Source organism: Lepidochelys olivacea (assembly GCF_965140295.1).
Source record: "Lepidochelys olivacea isolate rLepOli2 genome assembly, chromosome: 1".
NCBI lineage: Eukaryota > Metazoa > Chordata > Testudines > Cheloniidae > Lepidochelys > Lepidochelys olivacea.
Window position 1 is genome coordinate 160,198,127 of NC_140411.1, and position 14,225 is coordinate 160,212,351.

Here is a 14,225-nt window from a genome sequence, read left to right on the forward strand (position 1 = left end):
CTAACAAGAGTGTGTACCTCCTACTGGGTTACAATAAAATTAAATTCAGGAATCATCAAGTTAAAGAAAAATATACAATTTTGGTATTGTCAGGCACGGGTAAAATTAAGCTGATTAAAAAAAAGGAAAAGGACCCTTAAAATATCTAGCTCTGGAGCTTGTTCTCTAGTACTGCAGTTAATTTCTACCAGTTAGACTTGTTTGCTCTAACATATGGATACTAAATTACTTACATTTTGCTATCTGAGATGCGAATATATGATCTCAGAGCAAGCAGATTCTAAAGTGGATGAAAACAATACAATCTAGAGAAAAGGAAAAAAAACTATCCCCAGCAAGGGTTTTGGTCCTTACTGTTCTACATCTTTTCCTCTCATCTTAGCAACAGTACATATAGCAGCCAATCAGACGACACTTCCTCTAGCTCTAACGTCAGACTCGGAGGTTACTATAGTGCACTGACCGACAGTAACCGTGAGAGAGGAAAAAGACAGTTCATGCGGCACCTCTACCGCAGTGCACCTGCTATGATGAGGACAGGCTTTTTCTAACTCCTCTAGGAAGGATTAGCCAGTAATTTAGGGCAAGTCCTATTTTTGATCATTTGGATCTCAGAATGTCACCAAGAGTGAAATCTTTCCGGGACATTACACAAAACACAGAAAAATATATGTTTTGTTCAATTCAATATGTCTGAATGAATTTGTAACAGCACCCAAGAAAGAATTAGAGAAACTTAGTCCTTTGAAATCTATTTTGGCATTTTGACAGTGACTTAAGTCACCTGTGTTTTCCATCTTCTTATTTAAAGAACAACATTTACACGATATATGTATCTTTTAGCTGAAATGTAGGTATCTAAAAATCTCGAATGACATTATCTCAGAATGTGATAATATTTATTTAAAAATTAAAATAGCTTAACAGCTTAACAAAAATTCTACCTGTCCCCAGACACCATGAGCCAAATTTGATTAAATTGGCCACTTGTCTAAAAGCTTCTCCCACGCAGGGAGAGGATCTTGTTTTGCTTGATAATTTTAAGGTCAAACACATTGCAGTCTTGTAAATTTCTCTTGGACCAACTGTTTTCACAGGGATTGCTGAAAAATGAAAAAAAAAAGCCAGAAATTAATGATCACATATTTTACAGAGCATGGGTGTCTGTATTGCTATTAACCAAGTCAATACAAATAGAGTTTTTAGAAAAATTACATTTTGACTGGCTAGAACCCATTTCTTAATAGGTTACTATAGAGCAAATTTTACCAGCCCCTGCATTCTAACTTTGTGCAAATGAGTCATTACAACACTGAAAACAGTGAAGGAGAAAAATAAATTTCCAACTAAAACGTTGCCTAATTAATTGTGAATATGGACAAGTATTAGAAAAAGTAAAACTTGAGTTATTTCGGATTTCTGAGAAGCAAATGATCACTCTCTCCTTTGAGGATATCCTGGACTTATGTTGGAATGATATTTCCATCGGATATTAAATTAAGTCAAAGGTGTCTTGAAGTGTAGATAGGTGTCCTGAAGTGTAGATAGGTGTCCATTTTTAGTGCATATATAAAACCAAATAAAGTAAAGATGCATGTGTTTGTCAAGGGTCAGAGGGCAAAATAGCATTTTCATCCCTGTGATGTGGTGTCCATACCTCACACTAGCCAAGAAAGTATGGGCTTAAAACTATGGGCAGTGGAAGTCCCGCCCCTCACACTGTGCAGGGCATGCTCCAACTGCTGCCTCAGTATAAAAGGGAGCAGCCCAGCTCATTCTAGGCTGACCACCGAGGAAGAATACTTCATAGAGGCTCCTGCCTAGGAGCTGCTTCAGCACTTGACAGCAGGAACCAGAGATCCCAAGGACTGGAGCAGAGACCTGGTGCCTATAACTGGCCAACTGGAGTCAGAATCCCAGGGAGCTATCTACAATGAGGGGCTCGGAGACTCTGACAACATATGGACCCTGGCTTCAGGAGACAAGGTAGTAAGTGGCCCAGGGAGGCAGTGTGAGTGGTCTCTTCCACCTGAGGAAGATCAGAGTGTTGCAGTAGGATCCCTGCTGATTGGGTGGTGACCACACTTGCCACTGACAGGGCCCTGGGCCAGGACCCAGTGGAGCAGGAGGTGCCCGGGTTCCCCCTTCCCCGGCCATCACCCCTGCTGGATGGCAGCCCTTTATTCTATTATGCCATACAACCCTTATCCCCAGGGCAGCCATATTGACTCAGGCCATTAGGCCGTATAACCCAGAATCCCAAGGGAAGCCATATTGACTCTGGCTATTAAGCAACACAGCCCTGACCCCTAGGGTAGCCATACTGACTCCGGCCACTGGGTCGTGCTGTTCTCAGTCTACGGATAGGTGGGTAGACTGTAACTGCGGTAGTTTCACAACCCCAACCTGTCCTCAAAGCAGACAGGGTGTGCATGCCCCACGACAATCCCCTTTACTGCATGGGGCTAGCCATAATCTGATCCTAGATACATGTATTTTATTAAAGTAAACTAATCTTCTCTTTATGGTGCTTTTAATGAGGAGCATGACAACAGAAGAGTTAACATCTGTTTGAAACCCTGATTTATGGAGGTATAAAAATTTTAATTTCAAATAGCACTAGGCTGAAACTTAGTAGAAGGTCTATTTGCCCTAATATCAATCTTCATTCTTTCATTGGTTAACCTGGGTTTTTCTTTTTCTTTTTTAACTCTAGATTGAGGTATCAGAGTTCGGGGTGGAAATTTATTTCATACCTTATTTTTGTTCAAACTCTAATCAAAATAAGGAGTTGCATGTTAAAAAAATGAAAATTTTGCCTGCAGATAGTCCTCAAACTTTGTGGATTAGGCTTTTGTTATATTGAGAAAATATATTTGACATGGCAGAGGAATTTTTCCTTAAAAGGTGAGTTGGCTCATTGTTCTTAAAAGTGAGGGACATCCAGCATGGGCCTGAACAAATCATAGTGCGTGCACTGTGCACGTTTCCCTCCTCCAGTTCTGCCAACTCACCTCCATTCCAAAATATGTCAACACCTTTACACCAGTCCTGGACCTCAGCTAAGCAGACCGAGTCCCACTTAACTGCATTATAGTTTTGTGATGTGCCCAAGCAGCGGCCAGATTCAAACCATGGAACTCATTTTCACTGGTGGAGAACAGTAATCAGGATTTTATCCTTGCAGCCTCCAGAGCTGAACTAACTCACTCCACAATCTATATCCTTCAAAACTGAACAGCTATTTCACTGTGAAAATCAGAGACTTTTCTCTATAAACCTTACGGGCAAAACTTCCAAGAGTGCCAAAGTGATTTAGAGGCTGACTAAACTATACTGAAAGTCAGTGGGACTTAGGCTCCCAAGTCATTAAGGTGCTTTTGAAAATCTTACCCTACGCCCTTTTCCAAACCCTGTGCTAATGAAAATACCCACTGAAATGGACAGGTCAGAGGTACCATTTGCTTGATTAAGTATTTGTGTGCCAAATTCATTCCCAGCATAATTCCACTGACTTCAAGGGACTTATGTCAGGGATGAATCTGGCCCAAGGTCACCCCTAGACTATCTCATGATGGATTTCTTAATGGCGCATTCCACTCATTTTAATGAGTCTCTTGCGACAAGCAGCATTTGTCATGTAATTCTTTGTAAATGAAAGTGAGTCCTTCCACAGACATTTAGCCGAACAAAAAAGGGAAAATGAAATAGATATATTAAAGAGATGTTAAAGCTGGGACACAGATCAATACAAGAAACATCCTGACTTAAAGGCAGCCATGGTGTATTTAACTTACCTGTTATTGGCAAGTAATGCAGAGCTGTAGTTCTCACTCGGTCTTATAAAAAGTAGATGATGTTACATGCCATATGGGTTTCACTGTCTGAACAATGTGGCTGAACATAAAACACAATGGCAGCATCATCACAAAATGCCCCTGCTTTTGTTAGTTTGGATCTTAACCTTACCTTTACCATACTGTTTTGGTTGGTTGGTTTAAGACTTTCAACTCCCATACAATCCATTTGCATGGATTTTTCTTGGCAAGAAAACTATATTCTCTCATATATTTGAGCATTCACTGAATGTTAACTGTTTTTCTCATTAAAACCAGGCAGAAAGATAAATCTAGGTAAACAGCAACAAATTTTCTGAGCTAGATAGTAAATGAACACCATCAATTTGAAAAAACTCACTGACATCTAAAAATCTTTTACCTATTGTTGCTATAAGTAACACCTAAGAGTGACTAGAATTCGAAGAGATTTTCTATCCTTTTTATTTTGTGTATTTGACAGCAGTTTGCAGTTAGTTTCACGGTTTGTTTTTTTAATTAGTCATTTGTACTTCCTGGGCCTGATTTTTTTGCTGCAGGTGAGTTACTTTGCACTATTCTCGTGTAAAAGCAGACTTAAACCCAACATATCTTGCCAGCAAAAGATCTCTCCAGCATGAGGAATCCCAACCAGCATAGTCAGCTATGTGTGGAGTTCATTGTTGCCTTTTTGCTGAGCCGTAGATTATGGGGCTTTGCAGTGCATTAGTTTCTCAATGGAGGGAAATTGGTAACACAGACTCAGGGTATTTTCTCACATAAATTATTTTTAAAATGTATGCAAACTCTGTTTATTTTATTGCACAGAGTTAATATTTTGCAGAAACCCCAGCAAAGAAACCACAGACCTCATATGAAGAAGCAGCTTTTTGGTCAGCATCTTCACTTGAGAGCAGTTAGGCTGTTCAGTTTTTGATCTTCTATTCCCTACTGTTTTTAGCTTGTCCAACGTAATAACTGTTTTAGTTAAGCCAATGCTCTGAGCCTGCCCCTGGTGGAGAGAGGTGGGAACTGGAGGAAGGGGTGTGGCTTGAAGGCCTCTGTGCTCTGGTGATCCCAAGCAAGTCTAATGGACCTTGAGACCCATTGGCATCTGGCATAATTTAGAGCAGTTCTGAGGAGGCTGCTCTAAGATATGTTAGGGAAAAAGCAAGTGCAAGCCCAACATCAGGACTGGGGACTAGCAAATGGCCCCTTGTAGCTGCCCTGTACAGAGGTGCACAGAAAAACTAACCCTCTCTTTCACACACCAGCATGACGACATCACTGTCATGCACTGCTCTTCCCTACTGCTAGCAACAGATGCATACCAGTAACAGCAGCTGCAGAACTGAAACTGAATTGCCAGGAAGCAAGCAAGCGCTCAATAAGGGAAGAAGCAGAGGCAAAAGCCTGAGAATGTTTGGTAACGATGCTGTTGGTTTATCCAAAAGGTGCTCTTAAATCTCAGAAGGTGAACAGAAAAACATTTAAAAATTTGAGGCATTTTTAAAAGTAAACATCAGTGTTCAATTAGAAAAATGATTTTTTTTAAAATTGAAAAGAATTCAAGTAGATAGCATCCTTTTAATCTCCATGAAATGCTCTTCCCTGAAATAGTCATGGCTATTAAAAGCTAAATGCAAGGGGTGGTTGGAACATTTTCTACCACAATAGAACCTCTGAGTTACAAACACCAGAGCTACAAACTGACCAGTCAACCACACCCCTCATTTGAAACTGGAAGTACCCAATCAGGCAGCAGAGACAAAAATGTACAGTGTTAAATGTAAACTACTAAAAAATAAAGGGAAAGCAGCATTTTTCTTCTGCATAGTAAACTTTCAGAGCTGTATTAAGTCAATGTTCAGTTGTAAACTTCTGAAAGAACCACCATAACGTTTTGTTCAGAGTTAGGAACATTTCAGAGTTACGAACAACTTCCATTCCCAAGGTGTTCGTAACTCTGAGGTTCTACGGTAAATGAAATTTAATTGAAATATGACATTTTGTCAAATCCAAAATGTTTCACAGGGAAGTATCAGTTTTGTCGAAATTTTTATCCAGGAGGGTTTTTTGGGTGCTCTGTTCATTTCTGACCAGAGAAAGAGAAACTGAATCAAAAAGCTCAGGTTTTGGATCTGAAAAGGGACATTTCAACTCAATTCCATTTTGTGAAAACCTTTGAAAAGGTCTTGTTTTCATTCCAATGAGGACCAAAACAAAATTTGAAACCTCAAAACTTGCTGGAATTGTCGTCTCCCATGTAGCTCTACTAAATACATTAAATAGCTTTCAAAAATTCCTCACCACAGAAGGTAAGAGGAAGTAATGATTTTTTGGGGGGGGTCGGGGGGGCGGAGATGAGATACATTAGGACCCTGGTCCTGCAAACACCTATGCATGTGAGTAACTGTATTCATGTGAACAGTGGGGCAGGGGCTACCCACAGGCATAGGCGTTTGCAGGATCAGAGCTTACGTGATGATGTTCCTTCACCCCAGACATTTCTAGATTATGAAAACTTGGTTACATTAGCCAGGTTGGCATGATGGTGCCTGGGAATTCTGTTTATCTGACAACACATTTTATAAAACAATTTTAAGACGAAAGTTTAAACCAATGGATACACACCCACAGACAGGTAGACTTAAATTGAGAACAAGAAGTGTCATATAAAATTTCACTTACCTTTGTCTCTGGTATGGCTCAACAGCACATTTTATTATTTTTGATGAATAGATAATACCTTACCAAAGCACACAACCATACCAATTTACTCTACAGGAAACAATTCCTTGTGGAAATGTAATGACTGCATTTAAGTATATGAAGCTCTCCTTAAAGAGTTCAATATTTTCTCTTGGGTGTATTTCCTTCCAGAAGTGTCTGCTACTGGGAATATTATACATCCTACTTGCCCCTTCAAAGAGACCACTAATCTGAAGAAAAGATAACTCCACTAGAAAATGCAGTGCACCTCATTCTCCTCTCCCTTGCATCTTGTGTAGCCCTTCGCAAAGTGGGTGGAAAATGTTACTATTCTGATTGGGCAGCATTTTATACCCATATTTCGTAAGTGCAAAAGACCAACAATGGGCAAGGCAAAGGAGAGTCGGGCCCATTATGACAGTTTCTGAGTCCACAAAATGGAGATGAGAATATTTACCTATCTCATGGATGCAGTGTAATGACTAATTAATTACCAAATATGTATACATTGCTTTAAATATGTAAAGCATTATATATATTAGAACTAAGGGTGAAATCCTGGCCCCACTGAAGTTAATGGGAGTTTTGTCATTGACTTCATCGGGACCAGGATTTTACCCTCTGTTTCACTCATCACCTCTGATGTGTTCTGAACAACTAACCCACAATCTGTTTGTTGACCACAATTTGTTAGGCAGAAATGGAAATACATCTGTCTTTGAGCTCATGTTGTTAGACTGGGACTTAAGGTCTTGAAGTGGGGGGGGGAGAATAATGGAGGCATATCAGATAAAATAAACTGCTGCTGTAGCTGCAGTGGATATAAATACGTTCTGGGATACTTCAGAGCCATATTTAACAACTACTTAGGTGGGAGATTGTAGTAGTAGTTCCTCATTTCAATGAGATATACCATCTGGCTAATAGGCTTACAAACATGGGCCCAGATCTAGCAAAAGTAGCCATGTGGGCAGGCCCTTATATCCACTTGGTTTCCCAAGGACTTCAGTAGCATTCACTATTTGACTTCACCGGCACTCCATGTTGGCAGATTCCTTTGTAGGATCAGGGCCCACAAGCTGCACATGGGGTAGGACCATTTGTTCACAATTTACCTCGCAGTACTTCAGCCAAAAGCCTGAGGTGCTGAGAACACCATTTAAGTCAATAGAAGGTGCTCAGCATCTCTCAGGATCTGACCCTATCAAGAACTACCAACCACATGGGTTCTCTCTCTTTATACATTGTTAGGATGTAAAAAGAATTGATAAAACAGACAAGAGACATGGATGAGCTGACATTTCTACATATTATGGGCTAGATTTTCAAACAACACATTTTAAGAGACACATTCTGCCCTCAACTTCGTGTGCCTACTATACCGCTGAAAAACTCACTCCTCGGAAAAAAAGTTCAAAACCTAACCATTTGCCAGTAAACGTGCCTTCTCTTTTGTCCTATACATAGGATAGAAACATATGAAATTGTAGACTAGGCAAATTTGGTAACCCTGTAATACTGTAATTACTTGGACCATGAGATCTAAATTGAATTTGGAACTCTGTCCAAGAATAAATTCTTTGTTATCTGAACAATAAATGCCAGGGGATCATACAGGATTAATAGTTTAGCTAGAATGAATTTTAATCATAGTCTTTATTTCTACTGTTTCAGCCAAACTCCCTCGGCGACTAGAACTGGTTTGTTAGGCCCAGATTGTGCCATTTAGGCACTGGCTGGAGCTGAGAGCGGTTCTGAACTGTACCACCCCATGAGAAACTCTGGGAGGTACTGTGCTTCAGAAGGTACAGCCCCACCCCCAGCTCTTCAGTACACAAGGGTGGCATCTATGATGCAGTCAGGGCCAGATTTACACCTGATGCACGCCCTCTGCCTACAGCGGACTTTAGTGTTTTCTGTAAAAAATGACACTTTTTAACCACTTATCTTTTAGGAACCCCTAGAACGCCAGTGCCCCAGGCACGTGCCTAACTGGAAATCCAACCCTGGCTACAGTGCCTCATTGAATGGCATAGCTCACACTTCCCAGGGCATCTGCCTAGCACCTGAAGGTAGGGAAGGTCCTCTCAGCACACTCTGAGGTGATCTTCACCCCCAAAGTTACCAGCAAGGAGCACTGCCTCGAAAGCAGGGATTGCTACTGTGCTTGTCCCTTGAGCAGGATAAAGAAGGATGGTGGTGAGGAATGCTCCTTGTGTGCATCCTACCTCCTGCTCTCCCATAGCAAAGCCAGAAAAAATAGCCACTTTAGACTTTGTTAAACACATCACTTTATATTTAAGATAGTGAGCTATTTGCATACTTCTACAGATTTATTTGGAACCAGAGAAAACATCAAGAGTCATTGCAATAAGTGGCTGTGAGAATGCCCCAGAAAAAACAAACAAACACAGAATGTCTTTTGATGAACCACACTCATTGACTTTGCTTCTCTGTAAACCACACACTACCTCCATTTACCACCACAGGCCACGTGAGAATGTAAAGACCATTTCTCTTGATATTTCTGCTAAAAACATTAGTTTTCCTCACCCTTCTTCCTCCACCATGGTCCTTCCCGGATAGAATATGACAGTTCCTTAAACTCAATGTTCACAGCTGGTCTCCGGGGTAGGTAGGAGAAACGATGAGCTTCTGTTAAAGTGCTGTCCACCTTTTTTAAGTGTCCATTCAACAACCGCACATCTTGGTTATCCGTGACACTTGAGACCACCTCATCCACTGAAACACACACTGACTTTGGCTCAGCCATAGCAGAAGAACTGTTGACATTCTAGAAAATATGAATAGGAAACAAGAAAACTTTTCAGAAACTCTTCACTGGCAACAAATTTCATCAAACTTCTTCATCTGTTCCAATAATCCAAAAAAAAGGTGAAAGGGAACAATTCAGTGGTTTGAGTCCTGTGGCCTATATCTAGGCAAGTGCATAAAGGAGTAGGAGGCAGCAGTGAAAAGGAGCTGTTTCCCAAAATCTAGCAAGCTTGTATGCTGCCATCCAAAGCACACACAAGACTTCCACTAGCACCAGTCACTTTTTTCTTCTTCTTGAAGACTGCACATTGAATGTAGTAAACACATGATCCATAATTCTGGAGGTAAAAGTCAGCTCAGATTACCAAATTTCCTCGGGAGGGGGCGGGAAAAGGTGTTTTATGCATGCTCATAACTAAACTAGTCAGAAATCCAGCAATGCCTACAAAATTTCTTCAACCGTTTGACAGTAATGACATGTAATATGAACAGGATAATGTGAAAGAGGATCTAACAAAACCATAGGCACTGAAAAAATAATGGCTGGCAGCCCAGCAGATCAGCACCTCCCTCTCCCCACCCAGCACCTTCCGCTCGCCATTGGCCCCATTGATCAACACCTACCCTTACCCGCCAGTGCCTCCCACCTGCCGCGATCAGCTGTTTGGCCGCATGCAGAAATCACTGGGGGGGTGGGGGGGAAGGAGTGGGGGCAGAAAGAGATGGGAGGAGGGGGTGGAACAGGCAGGGCAGGGGTGAGAGCTTGGGGGAAGGGATGGAGTGGAGGCAGAGCAAAGGCGGGGGGAGAGAGGGGGGCAAAAGTCAAGCACCCCCTGGGGAACAAAGGAAGTCAGGGCCTATGAACAGAACTAAATTTGTTAACCTCAGTGACCTGTGATGAAAGGTTTAAAAAACTGGGCAAAAAACTTGAGAAAAGAATACTGAAGGGAACCTAATAAGTCTTCAAATATGTTAAGGGCTGTTTTAAAGAGGATGGTGATCAATTGTTCTCCATATCCATTGAAGCCAGGACAAGAAGTAATGGCAATAATCTGCAGCAAGGGAGAAACTTTCTAAAGACAAAGGTAGTCAAGTTTTGGAACAGGTTTCCAAGGGAGGTTGTAAAAACTTCCCGTGAGAAGATTTCCACAAACAGGTTGGACAGAGATGGTCTAGGAGGTTTGCTTGATCCTGCCTCCGAGCAGGGGGCATGGATTTGATGACTTCTCAAGGTCACTTCCAGCCCTAGATTTCTATAATTCTATCTTGCAGGGACTACTTGCTGTGAGCAAGGGCCACTCTTTGAGTAAGGATTTGCAGAATTGTAACCTACAGTAAAGTAAGTGGCAGAACCATTTGCCCTGTTCAAGAGACCGTGATCCTTATCTTGTTAATGCCAATGGGCACAGGTTCAAGTCCTACATTTATATTTGTTTTCTTTAACAAAAGGACTGTTACTAATCAATATAAATATATTTGCATATCAGTTGATAAAAGCAAACAAGCTATTTTTATAATGATACTTATTTACAACTGTGTATGTCAAACCAGTGGTTTTCAAACTGTGGGTCGCGAACCAGTCCTGGGTCACAGGATGTAAGGCACTGGGTCGTGGCAGCTTTGGTCAGCATTGCCGACCGGGCCATTAAAAGTCCGGTCAGTAGTGCTGCCCGGCTAAGGCAGGCTAGTCCCTACTTGTTCCGACACCGCACTGTGCCCCAGAAGCGGCCAGCAGCAGGTCCGGCTGCTAGGCGGTGGGGCCCCAGGGCGCCGCGCACTGCCCCCACCCCAAGCAACGGCTCCGCACTGGGGCAGGGGCAGCACTTGCAGGTGAGAGCCACGCGGAACTTCTTGCACGCCTCCACCTAGGAGGCAGACCTGCTGCTGGCCGCTTCCGGGGCTCAACACGGTCCGTGGTGCCAGGACAGGCAGGAAGCCTGCCTCTGCACCCTCGCTGCATCGCTGACAGGAGCCGCCAGAAGTAAGTCCGTGCCCCAATCCCCTGCCTCCAGCCCCCCTCCTCAAACTCAGAGCCCCTTCCTGCACCCCAAACCTCTCAGCCCCGGCCCAGCCACGGAGCCTGCACCCCCAGCCCAGAGCTCTGACTCCCTCCCACACTCCAACCCCCTTCCCCAGCTCTGAGCCCCCCCAAACCCAGAGCCCCCTCCTGCACTCCAGACCCCCATCCGCAGCCCCACCCCAGAGCCTGCTCCCCCCCACACACACACTCCAACCCTCTGTCCCAGCCCTGAGCCCCTCCACACCCCAAACCCCTCACCCCCAGCTCTGTTGGGTCACAGGCATCAACAATTGTCTTCAACTGGGTCACCAGAAAAAAAAGTTTGAAAACCACTGTTTTAAACTGATGTATGTTTCAATTAATGTGTTTTTGTGTAACAGACAAAGACTCTGCCTGCACCTTCAACCAGATTCCTATGGTTTTATTTTCCAGTTTCTCTGTTGAAGTTTTTAATTGCTTCTGTTTCACAGCAGGCAAAACAATAAACACATTCCCATTCAATGCAGTAAAACTGACCTACATTTCTTGCACTGTGAAATGACTATCTTCTACCAACCAACTTCTCTCCAAATATCTCCCTTTTGTTAAATTCAACCATACGTACACAAAACCCATTAGATAATGAGCTAGAGAGCTTCTATGTTCCTCAGAAAATTTGGTTTGAAGTCATAGGATGCAGTTGTGCAGGACAGAGCATGCTCAGAAAACTGTCTAAGCCCCCCCTTTTTATGAGCGCAAGGCAAGAGGTAACTATCGGTCAAACCTTGCTGTGTGTCCCTGACTTCAAATCCATGATGCTATAAATGAAAAATCACTGCCTCCTGCCTAGTTCTAGCCAGCCTATCCTCTGTGAAATGGCACTAACTATGCCACAAGAATAACCCCCAGACCTTGAGATAAATTCTTTACATGAATTATTTACACAATCAAAGACCAAGGTTAACCAGCCACTCCAGTGGCTTAGAAAGCACAGGCAATTAAATTACCAAGCTATGGCATCCGTTTACGTCTGCATAAAAATCAAGTGTCCTCCTCTAGATCCCCTCTCTCACGGCACCCAGACAAAACGGTTATAAAGCTACTAACCCACCGCAGGCAGACTCACAGACAAGGAAGGCATCACAGCAACGCTTACTACACACTGGAAGCCATCGACCCGGGTTTTTTGTGGCCTGGGACACTTTTGGAGACGTCCCATGGCCCTCCTCACCCCCTCCCCAAGGCACGCAACGTTGCCTCCCGCCTTAAGAGCACCTGCTGGAAGGCACCGCTGGAACTCACCGCCTGGGGATTATCCTGCCTCACCGCGCCGATTAGGCGCGGGACGCTGCCCTCTCCCTCCTGGGCTGTCCAGGAGCAACCGGGCGGCGTGTGTACCTGGGGGAGGTTTCCTCTCTCTCCGCGTGTGCGTTTTGAAAGACGGGCCGGCTGGAGGGACGAGCAGCGGGGCCCGAGGTGGGAAGCTCACCCCGCAGCGCCGACCCTGCCGGTGGGAGGGCAGGCTCTGCGGGGCTCGGGCGAGCCTGGGGAGCTCTGCTCAGCCCGTCGCCCCGCCAGCCCCTCGCGCACCAAACCAGCGCCGCCCCGCCCCGGGGGAGGCTTCTCCTTACCAGAGCGGTGCCCGCCGAGAGCGCTGCCATCAGCCAGGCCATGGGCCCGGAGTCGGGCGGGGCGGGGCGCGCGCGGAGTGTGGGGGGGATGGGGGGGGGGAGGTAGACTCCAGCCGCAGCCGCGGGAGAAGGTAGCGCGGCGCGAACCGCGAGGCTCGTACGAGTGGCGCCGCCTCAGCCCCGCCCCGGCAGCTAGTCCCGCCGGATTGGCTGAGCAGGGGAAGGGGGCGGGGCTGGCCTCTTGCAGGGAAACGTGCTCTTGTTTTCCTGCCTCTGGCCGGGCGGGGCGCTGCTCTACCCCGCCCCCCCCCCCCCCCCCGCGCGCGCGCGCGCCGCTGCGCGCTTTATAGCCCCGCTCCCTCCCCCAGCCTGGTCCCTGGCTGCTCTGACTCTCGCCGTGCCTGCGTGCAGGGCAGGGAGTGGGGGGCAGCGCCGTGTGAGGGGTGACCCCCAGCAGCCTTGCCCCCTCTAGGTGCAGCACTAGCGGGATGCACAGAGGAAGCTTTCCACTTCCCTCTGCTCCTTGAGCCTGGACTTGGTGGCCAATGTCTAGGCAGCGAAGAAAACGAAGTTCCTTGCCTCCTGGGTTCTCATTGCTGCTATGGGCAAAGTGTATTAGGAACAAGACAGCTTAGCAAGTGGAGAGCTTTGTATTGTAACGGCACGGGAGAGCCATGATTCCATATTCTTGTGCCATGCATAGGTGTTGGAACTAGGGGTGCTGGGGTGCTGCAGTACCCCCGGCGTGAAGTGGTTTCCATCATACGTAGGGTTTACAGTTTGGTTCAGTGGCTCTCGACACACCCACTGTACAAATTGTTCCAGCATCCTTGTGGCCATAGGGTATGGATGCATTATCAGTGGTTACTGGTGATAAGTTATAAAGCACTGCAACTTCTTACTACATCAGCACAAGATGCAGAGGAGTCAAGAACTGAAAAATTGATTAATCTTGATGTCACCCCTGTAAAGTAAGGAAGTAAGTTTGGCTGGGGGGCTGGGGCTGGAGACCACACAGTCAGAGGCAGGGTTGGAATCTGAGTAATTCCTGTGTGGGTGCTGATGCTGAACAGACTGTCATAGTGTGCCACAAATGCAGCTGGAAAGGTTCTGTCACCAATGCCAGGGGTTCTAAGTACCAGGGATATTAAAGGCACGTGCTGCCGAAGTCACTGCGGGGTTCTTTTTTCCTTGTTTGTTTTTTCTCAAGACAGAAAAGAAAATGCACTCAATCAAGGTGCAGTATAGATGGATATACTGGAGGGTTGGGGACTCAAAGCAAGACTAGTGGTA

The 14,225-nt window shown here is 44.9% G+C and overlaps 1 protein-coding gene across 1 annotated transcript in view; it reads right to left on the bottom strand.

Annotated features, from left to right (window-relative positions):
* The window catches only part of ABCG1 (ATP binding cassette subfamily G member 1), an 82,444-nt gene extending 69,435 nt beyond the window's left edge, over positions 1 to 13,009 (bottom strand). The window contains exons 1-2 of the mRNA XM_084613335.1: positions 12,933 to 13,009; positions 9,081 to 9,321 (exon numbers count right to left, since the gene is read on the bottom strand). Coding sequence (XP_084469461.1) covers positions 9,081 to 9,321; positions 12,933 to 12,974 — 283 coding nt within the window. The 5' untranslated portion in view covers positions 12,975 to 13,009. The remainder of the gene's footprint in view (positions 1 to 9,080; positions 9,322 to 12,932) is intronic.
* Positions 13,010 to 14,225: the final 1,216 nt, after the last annotated feature.